General features: G+C 26.4%; 2 protein-coding genes and 1 non-coding gene across 3 annotated transcripts; 2 read left to right on the top strand and 1 right to left on the bottom strand.

Annotated features, from left to right (window-relative positions):
- The first annotated feature begins 6,433 nt into the window (after window positions 1-6,433).
- On the top strand, window positions 6,434-6,505 carry Bm14590. Its single transcript has one exon. It is a non-coding gene; the product is annotated as a tRNA-Asp (tRNA).
- Window positions 6,506-8,901: 2,396 nt separating this feature from the next.
- Window positions 8,902-9,804, bottom strand: Bm17676 (Uncharacterized protein; the record flags this gene model as incomplete). Its single annotated transcript, XM_043080935.1, has 4 exons — window positions 8,902-8,991; window positions 9,099-9,336; window positions 9,424-9,584; window positions 9,787-9,804. 4 exons carry the CDS (start codon window positions 9,802-9,804, stop codon window positions 8,902-8,904), a joined length of 507 nt encoding a protein of 168 aa, XP_042936869.1.
- Window positions 9,805-11,698: 1,894 nt separating this feature from the next.
- On the top strand, window positions 11,699-12,601 carry Bm9840 (Uncharacterized protein; the record flags this gene model as incomplete). The annotated part of the gene is made up of 4 exons (XM_043080934.1): window positions 11,699-11,716; window positions 11,919-12,079; window positions 12,167-12,404; window positions 12,512-12,601. 4 exons carry the CDS (start codon window positions 11,699-11,701, stop codon window positions 12,599-12,601), a joined length of 507 nt encoding a protein of 168 aa, XP_042936868.1.
- Window positions 12,602-17,839: the final 5,238 nt, after the last annotated feature.

The following is a 17,839-nucleotide window of genomic DNA, read 5'->3' as shown; positions in this document are numbered from 1 at the left end:
TAATTAATTAATTGGCACTGATAGATATGAAATATTTATAACTTTTTTTTCCATTTCTTAATCAGTTTTAATCCCTAAATATTAACTCTAATTTCTGGAAATTGGTTAAGTTGCAATAATTTTCATATTCTTTCATTTAAATTTTTTTTTTTTTTTTTTGACTCAAACTATTTGTTCTTCTAAGGTTTATCAGATATAATTTATCAAATTATCTTAGCATCAAAAAATTAGAAATAATTTTTTTTTCATCAGAAAAATAAAATATTCAGCCAAAATTATCTTAATTAGCTGAAAATAATTAATAGATTTTTTTCAATTTTATCTTTCTAATTATATCAATTTCAGTTACTTGGAACAATTATTAATGTAGCAAAACTTTACTTACTACTATTTTCATTAAATTATCAAAATTAATTTAAATTTAAGATATAATTTTTATAGCTATCATTCATGAATAAAAAGTAAGAATAAAGATCAAAGGATAATACAATAAATAATTATTATTAAAGATTTGATATGAATATTTGTGCTATATGACAAAGTCTTTCACTTCTTTGCTTCTTAAATGAATAATTAATTAAAATGAAATAGAATGATTATAATGAATTCTTATAAAATTTGTACACTTACTATTACTATGACACACACAGACCTAAAATAATAATAATAATAATAATAGTATTTATTATTATTCTTATTTTAGTGATAGTAATAATAATGAATAATAAATAATGGAAACAATCATCTTTATCTAACTATGTATATATAATCAGAAGTTCATTACTTTTTAATTATGTAAAGATGAATGTCTTTCCACGATAACTTTTTTGGTTGAAACAATCAGGAAGGAGAAAGAATAAATTTGTGAATGAATTACGAATATTAATAACAGCGTTAAACGACGTGAAGCGACGTGAAGCGTTTAAATTTGATAGCGTCAAATTTAATCAATGTAGTGAGTAGAATTTAATGTAAAACTTAAAATCAAAAATTAACATAAAAATTTAACGTCCAAAATATATCCTATAAAAAATATGATTTTTTAAATAGCTTGTTTAGGTGTTGTAGCTGATAATTGATAAACATGCAAAAAAAAACAAATGTTAATGAGCAGTTGTTAAATAATGGTAAACTATCAAAAGAAATTTTGATAAGAATAATAAATTTTTTGTGATTATAGTATATATTTGATAAGAGTTCGACAATTAAGGAAGCAGTAATATGATAAATGATATCATATCAGTTTCTAATTTTGCATTATCAAAAGTAGTACGATGAAAGGTTTTGATTATTTTGAAAATGGATTTAACCAAAAATACTGCAAATCATTTATGAATTCATTTCTTAATAATAATTTTGACCACATAAATATGTAAACTTTAATAAAAGCGAAACATATTTCATTAATTTAATTTAATTATGAAAAATTTTTTGAAAATATTTATTATTTGTTACATTGGTATATTCTGCAAATCAAAATTATGAAAATATCATCGAAATTATATCATTTGAATTAGAAAAAGAATGAAGAAAATGTATATTTATTACAAATTAGCAAATGATGTGACAAAGTTAGCTCAAATATTAATACTAAAACATACAAACCAAATGTCCAACTAAAAGCTTTTTAAATCTAAAATCAATGAAATACTTCGAATTTGTTTATTGTAGTAAGCAAATATTTTTGATTATAATCACTACTTTCACTCAAAAATTATTATTTGAATTTAAGAAGAAAAAAAAAAAAAAAAAAAGGAAAGAAAGGATTAAAAAGAAACGGCACGAAAAGAAAAATGAATTTAAATATAAATTGGAGTATTTGAGTTAAATATTAATTTAAATGAGTTAAAATGATAGTTGTTTATATGCATGAAATTTTGATACATTATAAAATATTTGATAATTATGAGCATATATATATAGAAAAAAAATTTTTTTTTTTATAATCTTGAAATTTTGAGTTTTCATTAGTCTTACAAAGGATGAAAAATGAACAGAAAGAGAGAGAGAGAAGAGAGAAAGAAAGAGAATAAAAAGGAGAAAGAAAAGGAAAAAATATTAATAAATGTCGGATAAAAAATTCTTGAAAATTGAAACAAGCTTAAATGATGCAGTAAGTCAGATGAGAGAGACAAATTAGTTTGATTAACGGTTGATAATTTTCAAAAAACAATTATAAAAGAGCTATAAGCATGCGAAACTAATAGTAGAATTAATCTTATCATAACTTTGTAACATTATTACTTATTCTTATACTAATAATATTTGTATACAAAATCATTTCATTTCATTCTTTTTTCTTACTTATTCATCAATTGGATGAGAAGAGAGGAAGAGAAAAGAAAGAAGAAAGTAAAAGTTAGAATTTTAATTAAATATAATTTTTAATGGAATGCATAAAATGTGACAAAATATAATTATTAACAATATTTGTTTTAGTGAAAAAATTAAAATAGTGATTTTCAGTAAGTTTTTTATGTTTTTGTTTTATTTTTTTTTTTTTTTTTTTTAATAACTTCTTTGACGCATAATTTTGCTGTTATTGTGTTAATTATTTTAAGATATTTTCAAACAAATTATAGTTATTATATTTTATAAATGAGTAATTTTGCTTAACAATTGAAATATATTTATTGTTGCAACATTTATAAAATGAAATTTAATAAAATTAAAGCACAAATTTTAAGTATTATTTTCAACAAACAACAAAGTAAAAGTTGTGAAACAATGAACTGATAGCACTGATAAGATAAAGAATTTCATGCTGTGATAATGACAAGTTATGATAACTTGTTTTATCATAAATTATTCATGTATTATGATAGGCAAGAATAGCTTTGATATTTTATAATAGAATAAGTAGCGCTGATAGTGAGGAAAAGTTATAATAAAACAGATGACAGTTATAATAAAGATAGCTTACAACAAAACAAATGATGTGATAAGGATAAGATAAGATAAGAAATAAATATAATAGTCCAAGGACAAATCATGATAAAACAGACATTAGTATGATAAGATAAAGAAAAATTACAATAGGACAAATAATAGGTATTATGCTATAACTTACAATGCAATAAAATAATAATACTGCTGATAAGATAAGGATAAATTATGATAAAGCAAATGATAGGATGGATTAAAACAAATTAATATTTCAATAACTGAGCTACTATCATTACTGTTTTTTTTTTTTTGATAGAAAATTTTTTATAAAAAAAAGAAAGAATATGATGAATTATCATCGATATTATTAGTTATATGATATTGTCACCAATACTTAAATTTTATTTTGTCTTCTTTTTGACATTTATTCTAAAAATTAAAAGAATATAGATGGAAGAGGATAGAAAAATATTTCAAATTTATGATTAGCTGCAAATTTTGCATCACAAATGACAGTGTAACAAAATGTCATCTCAAATTTTTTTTTGTTGTCGCCTAGCAGACGGATAATATTTTCATTACATTTTTCTTGCAATAAAAATTTTGCATTTCTCATTTTCATTTTTTTTCTTAAAACTAAAAAAGCAAATATTTTCAATATTGGATATTTCAAATATTTGTAAAAAAAAAAAGGAAGGATTTAATTAAGCAGTACAAACTATGTTGTTTGTGCATTAATGCTTTTAAATTTTAATTTATCAAATTTTTTTTTTCTAATATAATTAATTCTATTGATAATGTAGCAAATTGATATGTAGTAGAAATTTAAAATATAAAATGAAATGCGAAAAAAAAAAGAAATGAATTATTTAAAAAGTAATATTATTTTGACAGCATTGATAATTTCTTCTCTTTTTTTTTTCTTTTGTTTTCCATTTGAAATTTAGGAAGGAAACATTGTAAAAGAATATGAAAAAGAAAAGAAAAAGACTGGATGGAACATTTTTGACTAGATGATGTTTACTTAAAAAGGCACTTTAAGCTGATAATAGCGGTATTGGTGGATGAGATTGGTTGGAAGACAACTCGTTTGATGGATTTTTAGTTAAATTTAGTGTTAAACTGATTTCTCTTTCTTTCACTTCACCATTCTCTTTTTTTTAAACTTTTTTTTTTTTTGATGTGATTCCATTGGGAACTATTGCTATCCAACTAGACAATTTCGATAAAAGAAAAAAAAAAGTTGGGAAAATGAGTATAAGACGATGCTAAAATGTTATCAAAATTCGGTTGTGTAATTACGAAACTATCAAAATATTGAATCAAAGATTAAAAAATGTTAATAGACAGTAGTAAATTTCTATGTTATCATGACTGGAGCTACCCCTATCATTGTCAATGTCATCATCATCATCATATTATTATTATTATTATTATTATTATTATTATTATTATTATTTTTATCACCGTCACTACCATCATTATCTACTATAATTACCATTGTCTTTATTATCGTCGTCATCATCAATCACATTATCATCCATTATCAATAGCAACGACATCAGTAATGATTTTTGCTGGATGAAAAGGACAGAGAGAGAAAGGAAAGGAAACAAAATCTAATGAAGTCTGAAAGAATGACAAGTTTCTCTATGGTTATTTAACAATGTTAGCTTATCTTTATGCTGCAAAAACGATCAATGTTAAATAAATTATTTCTTCAATAAAATTTTAGTTTCATTTCAATTCCTTTCTATTAGTTCAAATTATTTTTGTTTTTCCTATGATTTTTTAAATTTTTTGATAAATAATTTTTGGGAAAATATTACATGAAATGTAATGAAGGTAAAAGGATAAAATGGAGATAAAAATTCTTAAAGTAAGATATGGAAATAGTTTGCAGATTTTGAGAAACATGAATAGTTGAAGTTGATAGATTTTTTTTTTTTATAGTTTAATTTACTGATAAGAAAAAAAGCAGTGAATAAATAAATAAATGAATGGATGAATGGATGAACTGATGAATGGATAGAATGGATGAATTAAATGAAATGATTTGACAGCTAATATTTTGAATCATCTCTTTTCCTCCCTCTCCCTCTCTCTCTCTCTCTCTCTGTCCCTTATTTTTTCTTTCTGTCACATTTAGGAGGTTGACAGCGACAATAACGTATGGCTCTGTTACACTGATTGGTATATCTATCTTGGCTCGTTATGTTATATTTCGATAAAAGAACCAAACAAATAATCTAAAAAATAAAATGAAATGAAAAAAAAAGGTAAAAAAGTAAATAAATGCAATAAAATGCCGAAAAAGACAATCAATAGAGCAAAACTAAAGTAATTAATTAATGAAAAACTTTTCATTTATTCCTTTCAAAAAAGCAAAAAAGTATTACAGAATAAAATTTGCGAATTTTTTAAAACATTGTTTTTTCTTTTTTTTTTTTTGTTTACAAAAATTTGGGATTTCAAAAAGATTATAAATCCATAGAAATGTTTGTTGGTGAAAAATTTACTATTAATGCATGTAAGAAAAGAAATTATCACTACTAAATCAATAAGTTAGATTCGAAATCAATAAGTTAAGTTCTCATTCATTAAAAAATTTTTTGACTTTATTTTGCTTCCATTTTGCAAATTAAAATTCTTTTATTTGAGGACTGAATTTCAACTAAACTTTCTATAAAATTATGACAAACTTTTGACAGCAACTATTATGATAATATATATTTAATGAATGTACTAAAATTAGCTTTTAATAGAAGGAAGAATATGTAATTTCTATAAACAGTTTTCGTTAATCCCTGAAAGAGGAGAGCATAAGGCAAATTATGCCATATAGAATTAAGTTTCAACCATTTCAATAAACAATTTATCATAATAATAATATCTTGAACAGCGGTGATAATAATGATTCAGAATAATAATGATAACAAATCTTCATTAATATTATTATTGTTATTATTACTATTACTATTATTATTATTATTTTACTGTTATTATTATTATTACCATTATTATTATTATTAATTGTTAGTGATTCTGTTTTTGTAGCTCATTACAATTAATGGTTCTCTCAATTTTTTTTTACTTTTTTATTATTTAATATTACCTAAGTAATTTGGAAATAGAGTAAAAATATCATTCAGATGATTAAATCCATAAGAAAAAGAAAAACAAACAATGATGTACTTATTTGATATGATCGAATTTTGAAAAAAATTATTTCCATAATATTGGAATAATATCATTAATATTACCAACAAATTTTGATAATTTTAGTCTTACTTTAAAGAGGTTTTTAATTTTTAAGACGAAATAAAAGAGCAAAAATTATCAATGAATTTTGTTAATTTCTGTGTAAATTATTAAAAATTAATTCTTAGTTAATCACAACTACATAACTAATTATTACAAAACCAATAAGACGTAACATAGTGCATTAATTATATTGCGTTAATCGATATTTCATTATAATTTTTTTTTTTAATTTTTAAAAATTTTCTGTGGTAACTCTAGGCATTCATTATAGCTCCACTACAGGTCCTCGGTAGTATAGTGGTGAGTATCCGCGCCTGTCACGTGCGAGACCCGGGTTCGATTCCCGGCCGGGGAGATAGCAGTTTTGCTTTTTCACATTTTTGTTTTATATCCTTAAATCGTAGTAACTTCATGTTGTAAATGATTTTTTCCAAAAAAAAAAAAGAAAAGGAAATTAAATACTCAAACAATAGCCATGGCTTGCTTGTACTGCAAATCAATAAAATTAAATATTATGGTTCTACCATTTTTGTAGCGTTGCATACTTTTCACTTTTTTTTTTTGCTTGTAAATCAATAATTTCCAATGAAAACAAGGTATTTTTTCATTATGCAAACAAAAAGTAATTGTATTTTTAAATCACTTTATAAAAAATTAAATTTAAATATATTTGGTCATATATCAAATTATCATCATTTAGTGGCAATCAATCAACTGTAATCGTTGAAATAATAATGATAGCAATGATTGAAAATTTCATGCTATAAATGATTTTTTTTTTCTTTTTTTTTTTTTGATTGACCAGTGCGCAAAAATGATCTGAGATATATTCATTAAAAAGTGAGATAAACTGAAAGAAATTAAAATAAAAGCATGATGAAGCTGAGCAGCTAATGAAAGTTAAATGAATTATTTTTAATCAGTAATTAGTAATTAATCACAATCAGTAATTCTATAATCATCAGTAAATGTAATCAGTAATTAATTATAATTAGCAATCATATTAAAATAAATGAACCACAAAAATTTTATGAAACTTTGAAAGTACTTTTTAGTTCAGATAGTTACTTGCTTCTCACAGATAAATTTTCCATTCTCAACCGATGATGAAACTGAATTTTCTTCCAATCCGTTTTCAGTTAAGGAATGCACAATTTAGCATTGAACTGAACGTAATCTCACCTCGGAGCAAATTTCCCATAAAATTTTTAAAGTTCTTATGAGAGAAAATTGATGATTGATTCGATCAAAACAAATTATAGATTCAGAAACTGTTATCAAAGAAGAGAATTTCTTGTAGTAAGTTTGAACAGAAACTTTGATATATTTAGACAATAAATAGGACCAATCGAGCAGAATATCAATTATTCATGAATTTCAGCAATCACAGAAGATACTTCGAAGCTACAAAAACAGTGGCAAAGTGATTCTCATTTTCTAATATAAACCGATGCTCTGAGCATTTTCAAACATTCTTCAGTGCACCTTTATAATTAAAGATACATCAGTTCAACACATCACTCAGGAACCAGTGAAAACTCAATTGAATGTAACTTTCAGTTTGAAGACACTCTGAACGCTGCACAGCAGATGAAATCTGCCATGAACCTAGGCTTCAAAACATTCCTATGCGAATGCTTCCAAAATAAAAGCTGAGCATTTGCTTTAAATACCTCAACTTGTTATGAGTTATAAATAACAAGGCAAGCCATTATCGAATTTCCACAGTTATTTATTATTACCTCTTATAAGAAAAAAGGAGACAAGTCCGGTTGGTCAAACTTGAAGATTACATATTATCCGTCAATTGCAGCGATCGATTGTTTACAATTTCAAACATTCATACTTCAATTTGCTATTTCGTTAAGCAATTTATAATGCAAAGATTGATCTTGTGGCAGCGTCTTTTTATTTAATTTGAACAACCTAATATTTAACATTATTATTGCCATTTTCTTATTATTTATAATAATTATTAAATTTTTTCTTATATTTTTGTATTTACTTTAATACTAAACAGAATTCTTTACTTTTTATCTGCTATATTGAAAAATTAAGTTCTTCCACAGTGTAATAATTTGGAAATATTGAAGATTTTACTTTTTAAATGACATAGATAAGATATAAAAAATAATAAGCAAAAAAAAGGAACGTTTTGTTGTAAAACTGTCATAAAATGATTAATTTTTTTTCATTAATTTTAGTAACTATTTACAATAGAAAGTCTGAACAATAATGTTTATGATAGTCAATCATTGATTCCAGGAATGATTTGTTGTATTTAGATGATTGCCTGCTATTTGGAAATGTAATTTAGATTCAAAATAACGGTGCAAATCGATTGCATTTGCTACATTGATTTCTAGCTTTATTCAGTTTATAGAGCAAAAAAGCTTTCCGTATCATTGTATTGTATTTCGGTGCCTTCATATAAGTTTTATCAATTTTAGATTATCATCGCTTACACAACGGTCGTAATTCAGCTATAGCATTGCATTACAAAAGAAAATGTAAATTATATGAAATTTATTAAAATGTAATAATTCTGAATAAAATAAAATGTTCATTTAAAAATCAAACAAAACAACTTTGTATATTGCACAAAGCATAAAGTAACAAGTGGAGTGACCAATGAATTTTCAAAAATAACGTACAGATGCTCAATTATATACAACATGCACAAAATACTAGATAAGCAAATCAATATAAATATAGCATTTAATTTAATTATTATTTAAATACATTTCGTCCTCAACCTCGATGCATTCCCTCTCTTCCAGGCCTATACCTTGCTTCATGAATTGGTCCATTGCACAGGATGAAATCGGTTCCACTTTCGTCCTATAAAATTTATCAATGATCTGAACAATCTTCATTAATTAATTCAAACTGTCACGGAAAATAACATTAAAAACTATTATATTTGAATATAATCAAATAATTCCTACCACATTTGGATCAGGAACAAAAGCATAAGTTGGTGAATGTGAATTGCAACACTCTTCATTGATAATTTCCTCAATCATCCGCAAAGCTTTGCGGATATTATGCTCATATCCGTTGATTGTGAACGTGGAACTCTGAAATCGGCGTGGTAACATGAATTCTGTTTCAGTTTGGAACGCTATTAGAAGCGCCCGTTGATCCTCCACTCCAAGCAATAAATCGATCAGTTCAGTGGGGATCCTAAATAATGGAAATAGATTCAAATGACTGAAATTTGATTTTGAAACACTGCAAAATAGATGAAATTAGACTAAAACTTTTATTCACCTGAAACTTACGGCAGCTAATGTTGAGCATTCTATTTCCTGCTGCCGTTTTTGTTCCTCATAGCGAATCCGTTCCGCTATAAGGCGTGTTACTAAACTGGAATCCTCCTCCGATTGGAGTATCATTTCAATTTGTTGCGGAGAAGACTCAGTTTTCTGCTGCTAGAAAGATTAATATTACATTTGAATTTCATTGCCCGAGAAAACCAATAATGTAGCATACAATGAAATCTAAGTTTTAAAAACATTTTCATTCCAGAAATTCCAATGCATATGGATTTGTATATTGGTTAAGAAATTAATTTAGATGATAACAGTGGAATAACTCGAAGAGAGAAAAAAAAATTTAATTCTATAAACTTACTCGGAGATGCTCCTCCATACTTTTTTGAAATTTTGAAAAATTGAGTGAAATACTCATTGTTTCCAACGGACTGAAAAATAAAGTATATGATTCTTTTATGTTTTATTTCTAACTGAACAGAAAATAGTGATAAAAATAATTTGGGAAATAGGTCCTACAGATAATTTAAAGCGCTCGCCATATTACTTCAGAGATTTCAAAAGAAAGCAATTTTTGGGCATAAATGGAGAGAGATTAAGACGATGTCGACTTTGTATGCAATCTTTTTGACAATGACAAGTTGAAGAGTGAAAGTGCGTTTATATACTTCTAAATAGGCTCTGATTGACCTCATCAACACTGTGTTCTTTGTTGACTTCATCAGTTTTATGGATTAACTGAGGTGTGGGCGGGTCTCTTTGAAGATACCTCTGCTTCGGTTACTTTCCTTCCCAAAAGTTTTTGTTTCAACAAAGAAAGAAAATCTAAACATTTTATAATTTGCGATTGCAAGAGATTACAAAAATTGATTGCAACTTAGAATCAATCTTGTTGAGTCACTCAAACTTTGCTACGCAAAAATTATTCAAAATTTTAACGAATTTATCTTACATACTTATTTCAATGTAACTTCTATTTAAATTTAAATAGAATGAAGAGGTCAACCAACGTACTTTGTTATTCGGGGCCAATTACAACATATCTCTGAAGAGGTCAGCCAACGCACTTTGTTATTCGGGGTCAATTACAACATATCTCTGAAGAGGTCAACCAATAGATATCGCTCATTTACAGGAGGGAATAGACATTTTTTACTAATTTTATATAGTTCATTCTATTCATTCTATTTAAATTTAAATAGAAGTTACGAAATATGTGGTGGGAATCTATTTCAACAGTTTTAATTGTAACCGCAAATTAATGATTGGGCTCCAATTCGATCGATTATACATAAAATTGAATGCTTTTACTGTGAAAGAAAAAAATGAAACACTTCGGTACATTCTTTTGAAGGCATTTCATATACTTTAAAAGATAAATTTTTTGTGGTATGAAATTATAAAGAACAATTAAGTTGCAAACAACAGAATATTACCAAATATTGGTTTATTTAAATGGTTAAGAAGTATAATTTTTAAATTCAAATGATTCTTATTATCACTTAATTGCATCAACCTCATTTCTTTTTACTGTTTATAGTGGTCATTTTGCGTCAGTATATGCTGATGATAATTATAAAAAAATATATGAAGAGTGCAGGGGAATTTTTATTATATGCCAATAGATGGATCATAAATTATTTCTGTAAGAATCGAAAACAGTGCAATATTCGCAGAGTAAGCGACATTGAAATAAGTATGTAAGATAAATTCGTTAAAATTTTGAATAATTTTTGCGTAGCAAAGTTTGAGTGACTCAACAAGATTGATTCTAAGTTGCAATCAATTTTTGTAATCTCTTGCAATCGCAAATTATAAAATGTTTAGATTTTCTTTCTTTGTTGAAACAAAAACTTTTGGGAAGGAAAGTAACCGAAGCAGAGGTATCTTCAAAGAGACCCGCCTACACCTCAGTTAATCCATAAAACTGATGAAGTCAACAAAGAACACAGTGTTGATGAGGTCAATCAGAGCCTATTTAGAAGTATATAAACGCACTTTCACTCTTCAACTTGTCATTGTCAAAAAGATTGCATACAAAGTCGACATCGTCTTAATCTCTCTCCATTTATGCCCAAAAATTGCTTTCTTTTGAAATCTCTGAAGTAATATGGCGAGCGCTTTAAATTATCTGTAGGACCTATTTCCCAAATTATTTTTATCACTATTTTCTGTTCAGTTAGAAATAAAACATAAAAGAATCATATACTTTATTTTTCAGTCCGTTGGAAACAATGAGTATTTCACTCAATTTTTCAAAATTTCAAAAAAGTATGGAGGAGCATCTCCGAGTAAGTTTATAGAATTAAATTTTTTTTTCTCTCTTCGAGTTATTCCACTGTTATCATCTAAATTAATTTCTTAACCAATATACAAATCCATATGCATTGGAATTTCTGGAATGAAAATGTTTTTAAAACTTAGATTTCATTGTATGCTACATTATTGGTTTTCTCGGGCAATGAAATTCAAATGTAATATTAATCTTTCTAGCAGCAGAAAACTGAGTCTTCTCCGCAACAAATTGAAATGATACTCCAATCGGAGGAGGATTCCAGTTTAGTAACACGCCTTATAGCGGAACGGATTCGCTATGAGGAACAAAAACGGCAGCAGGAAATAGAATGCTCAACATTAGCTGCCGTAAGTTTCAGGTGAATAAAAGTTTTAGTCTAATTTCATCTATTTTGCAGTGTTTCAAAATCAAATTTCAGTCATTTGAATCTATTTCCATTATTTAGGATCCCCACTGAACTGATCGATTTATTGCTTGGAGTGGAGGATCAACGGGCGCTTCTAATAGCGTTCCAAACTGAAACAGAATTCATGTTACCACGCCGATTTCAGAGTTCCACGTTCACAATCAACGGATATGAGCATAATATCCGCAAAGCTTTGCGGATGATTGAGGAAATTATCAATGAAGAGTGTTGCAATTCACATTCACCAACTTATGCTTTTGTTCCTGATCCAAATGTGGTAGGAATTATTTGATTATATTCAAATATAATAGTTTTTAATGTTATTTTCCGTGACAGTTTGAATTAATTAATGAAGATTGTTCAGATCATTGATAAATTTTATAGGACGAAAGTGGAACCGATTTCATCCTGTGCAATGGACCAATTCATGAAGCAAGGTATAGGCCTGGAAGAGAGGGAATGCATCGAGGTTGAGGACGAAATGTATTTAAATAATAATTAAATTAAATGCTATATTTATATTGATTTGCTTATCTAGTATTTTGTGCATGTTGTATATAATTGAGCATCTGTACGTTATTTTTGAAAATTCATTGGTCACTCCACTTGTTACTTTATGCTTTGTGCAATATACAAAGTTGTTTTGTTTGATTTTTAAATGAACATTTTATTTTATTCAGAATTATTACATTTTGATAAATTTCATATATTTTACACTTTCTTTTGTAATGCAATGCTATAGCTGAATTACGACCGTTGTGTAAGCGATGATAATCTAAAATTGATAAAACTTATATGAAGGCACCGAAATACAATACAATGATACGGAAAGCTTTTTTGCTCTATAAACTGAATAAAGCTAGAAATCAATGTAGCAAATGCAATCGATTTGCACCGTTATTTTGAATCTAAATTACATTTCCAAATAGCAGGCAATCATCTAAATACAACAAATCATTCCTGGAATCAATGATTGACTATCATAAACATTATTGTTCAGACTTTCTATTGTAAATAGTTACTAAAATTAATGAAAAAAAATTAATCATTTTATGACAGTTTTACAACAAAACGTTCCTTTTTTTGCTTATTATTTTTTATATCTTATCTATGTCATTTAAAAAGTAAAATCTTCAATATTTCCAAATTATTACACTGTGGAAGAACTTAATTTTTCAATATAGCAGATAAAAAGTAAAGAATTCTGTTTAGTATTAAATTAAATACAAAAAAATAAGAAAAAATTTAATAATTATTATAAATAATAAGAAAATGGCAATAATAATGTTAAATATTAGTTTTTTCAAATTAAATAAAAAGACGCTGCCACAAGATCAATCTTTGCATTATAAATTGCTTAACGAAATAGCATAGCAAATTGAAGTGTGAATGTTTGAAATTGTAAACAATCGATCGCTGCAATTGACGGATAATATGTAATCTTCAAGTTTGACCAGCCGGACTTGTCTCCTTTTTTCTTATAAGAGGTAATAATAAATAACTGTGGAAATTCAATAATGGCTTGCCTTGTTATTTATAACTCATAACGAGTTGAGGTATTTAAAGCAAATGCTCAGCTTCTATCACATAGGAATGCTTTCAGTATAATTTTTAAATTCAAATGATTCTTATTATCACTTAATTGAATCATTCTCATTTCTTTTTACTGTTTTCAGTGGTCGTTTTGCGTCTGTATATGCTGATGATAATTATAAAAAAATATATGAAGAGTGCAGGGGAATTTTTATTATGTGCCAATAGAAGGATCATAAATTATTTTGAATTTAAATTTGACTCTTTGTTTGCAATTTCCATAAACAACTTAATTTCAAAAAAAAAAAAATTTAACATATTTTCAATACTTATGAAACATAGTTTATGTTCATTTTTCTAAACTATCTGACTCCGATTCACACAATTCATTTTAATTATTCATTAGAAGCTGTCGTTACGCACGATTACAGTTTCTGAAAATCACGGTTAACCCATCATTAAATCTATCATTGAAATTTTCTGGAATATTCTCAAGTAAATATGATAGAACGAATGATAGATAAGACGAAATTTAACATACTATTGCTTGGATGAACGAGGATTGATATGAATATTTATTTATGTCCGCTTTATTGATTGATCAATCTGTCCACGAAGTGAATAATTTCAAAAATTTTGTTGTTAGAAAGAATTCTTCCTTGCCATCTTCTGATCATCTTTGCCCTATTTGACTGGCAAGCCGTTGGCCAGAATGGGTGCAATTGGAAAATTTGTGTGGGACGTGGTATTTCAGCTGAAATAATTAGCTTTGCTTCATTTCTTTTCTGTCCTAAAAAGTCCTATGGCTAATGCTAATGCAGATAGCATCTCAAGTTAAATCTCACTGGAAGGAAACTATAGAAGCTATATGATTGAGAACCGATTTTCTGCATTTACCGCTTGCATAAATATAAAAGTAAGGAATTACGCTATCCAAATAAAAGACATTCAATGAAATTCAATTGACATCAAAATTTGCAAAAAAAAAAAAAATACAGTTTTAATAAAATAATACAAAGAAAGTCTTCAGAATAAAATTTTCGAGAAGAAATAATGTCGAAAATTCAGGATTTAATTTGAATTAGTGATGAGAAAATACATTGCATCCATATACATTTTTCTGAATTGAAAATATACGATGGCGTAAAGTAAAAAAAAAAAAAAAAAAAAAAAAAAAAATAGAAAAATATAATACATATAATATGCTGGAAAACATATCATACGAATGAAACTTAATGCAGCATTACTTTTTATCAAACAGTGATTTAACACTTTTGTGATTTAAATTTTAATGTGATAATGAAGTCACAAAATTTATTTTGAACTTAATTGAGATTTCATTCATTTCCGCATCCATTAGATACGATATAAAAATGTAACTCAAAATATCTGTCATAAAATCTAAAATCTGGTCTATTTCAACGTTTTTTTTTTAGAATAAAAATTTCAAGCTGATCAAGAATATCTCGAGTCCTATATCGAAAGAAATTCTGCATGCATCTAAATATAATTTTGAACAGAGAGATATGAAAAGTAATACAGAAATCAGCACTTACCGTATTGACTGACCAGTGATTGTAAACACTGAATAAAATGAAATGATTACAGCTTGGTATCCAAAAAATACTACTGCATTGCAAGATAATATCTAGCAATATTGATGATTTACTTTAGAATTTATACCTTAAAATATTATAACCTTTTTTCCCTAAAATTAAGTATTGTTAGCAACTGCTAACAATAATTAAATGAGCTAAATTCAATAAAATCAAACTAAGTAAAACAGTGTAAGAAATTAATACAATTCAATAAACATTTCAATCAAAAAGTTTGCCATTGAATGAACTGAAATTGAGATAATGAATAGAGAAAATTCAAGTAAGAAAGAAAAATCAGTTTTTAGACAAACTGCTAGTTTTACTTTTTGGCAATAAACATTCTGGAATAAGCTGGGATATTATCAACAATTTACAGTTTTTTTAAGTAGTTACCATACTTTTTGAGCGCTATAATCCCCTCATTCCAATTCAGTCACTTTATCGAGATAATTCAGAGCTAGAAAAGAATATAATTAATTGTTTTAACTTAATTATTCAAGCTAAACAGAAATGAGACAGTTTGATCAGTTCTTCCAGAATGATTAGTAGATATTGTTTTCCATTACAAATAATTTCGAAGCGTTAAAATATAAAAGAGAACCAGTTTTTTTAAAAAAAAAAAAATGAAACACTGAAAGTTGAAAAAAGTCAGCAAACCTTGAAATGCTCGACACCATTCCAAGCGTCAAAAGAATTTTGTTCACTGAATCTAAGATCGATGACAACACCAACTCACGACTATTCATTGAGATCTCAGTTATACTTGCAGCAAAAACGATCTCAAATTCAAAGATTTAAAAGAAGGAGAATTCATAAACAGAGCTTTTTTGGTTTTTTATGATTGAAAATATGGTCAAAAAAGCTTACCTTCTAAGCATTTGATGCAATTTGTTTAAAAATTTTGACCTGCAAATTGAATGACATCAAAAGGTACTGAGTAGAAATAAAATTAAATTGCATGCAGAAAATAAATTAGCAAAGTGATACAAAAAATTAATAACACTATTTAATAAAACACGATTATTTAATAAATACCAAAAAGGTATAAAACATGCAAAGATATGAAAAACTTTACTGTGGATTAAATGCAAGTCAGAAATGATAAGTTAAATAAAGATGCAGTAGTAAAAAACATGCAGTAAATATAAAAAAAAAAAAGCATGCAATAAGTTAGAAATATTAGAAGAGATCACACAAAAAGTAAAACCAAAAACTGCACAGTTAATAAAATAAATACATACATCAATAGAACTAGTAGAAAAAATTTTGCATTAATTAAAATTAGCATAATATCAAGACAACAAGAAAAATTCGAAAATCCAAGTTATATAAAATATTATCTAATAATGTAAATAAGTGAAATGAATAAAAACGCCATGCAATTAGTAGAATTACAAAATAGGCATGCATCAGCAGAAAGAAATAGTGCTATAAAAGCATGCAATAAGCTAGAAGCAACAAACGTAATAAATGCAAAACAATGCTAACAAAAAAGAGCTACCAATAGCAAGTGAAACCAACAAAAAAGGCGTGTAAGTAGTGGACTACAAAAAACATGGATCAAAGAATCAAAAAAGGCATGCAATTAGTAAAGTTAACAATTAATAAAGAACATGCAGTAAATTAAAAGTAATCAAAAGTGAGTGAAAAAATACTAACAAAAAGAAATTCGAAAACTAGAACTAATCGTAAATACGAATCAGAGTAACAAAAAAAGCATGCAAAGTAGTGAACTACAAAAAACATGCATTGAGTAAGTTGGAAGCAATCAAAAGTGTATGCAAAAACATTTTAACAAAATACTTGAAGACGGCAAATGATCCAAAACGTTATAAGGTATAAAAGCAAATAACACTAATAAAAAAACATGCAATTAGTGAAATTACAAAAACAACATGCATGAAAGAAACAAAAAAGGCATACAACAAGCTAGAAGCAACAAATGTAACAAATGAAAAGTAAGTGGGGTCAACAAAAAAAAGCATGCAATGAATAAAATAAAAAAATGCATACCAAACGAATAGAAAAAAAACGATAATCCAAAAAATTACACAGTAAGAATAAGTGAAAACATGCAGTTAATAAAATGTAAAAAAAGCATGAGTTAAATGGGATGGCAAAGTTCGCAAAAAGCATACGGTAGACTGGAATTAATCAAAAATACATGCAAAGAAAATTTAATCAAAAGTGTTTCGAAAGTAACAAATAAATTAAATTAACATACAATAATAATAAGTGGAGTTAATAAAAAAAAAAAGCGTGCAGTAAATTAAATGCAACCAAAAGTAATCACCAATAATGAAAGGAAATAGCATGAAATTGTTAATAAAAAAAAAAGGACGCAATCGGTAAGGTTGTAAAAAAGATATACTTGAACAATTAATAAAGAGCATGCAGTAGTTTAAAAACAAACAAGAATGATTGTTAACAAAAAGGAAAGATTTGAAAATTACAATTAATTTCTAACAGTAAGTGAGAATAATAATAAAAGAAGCATGCAATTGTTGAAAAGGAACTAAAAAATGAAATCAAAAAAATTGAAAAAACTACTGTAAACTAAAATCAAACCAAAAATCGAGCA

This window comes from Brugia malayi, assembly GCF_000002995.4.
Source record: "Brugia malayi strain FR3 genome assembly, contig: Bm_v4_Chr3_scaffold_001, whole genome shotgun sequence".
NCBI classification, from domain to species: Eukaryota; Metazoa; Nematoda; class Chromadorea; order Rhabditida; family Onchocercidae; genus Brugia; species Brugia malayi.
Note: the sequence above shows the minus strand (reverse complement) of the source record. Positions and strands in the feature narration are given on the sequence as shown.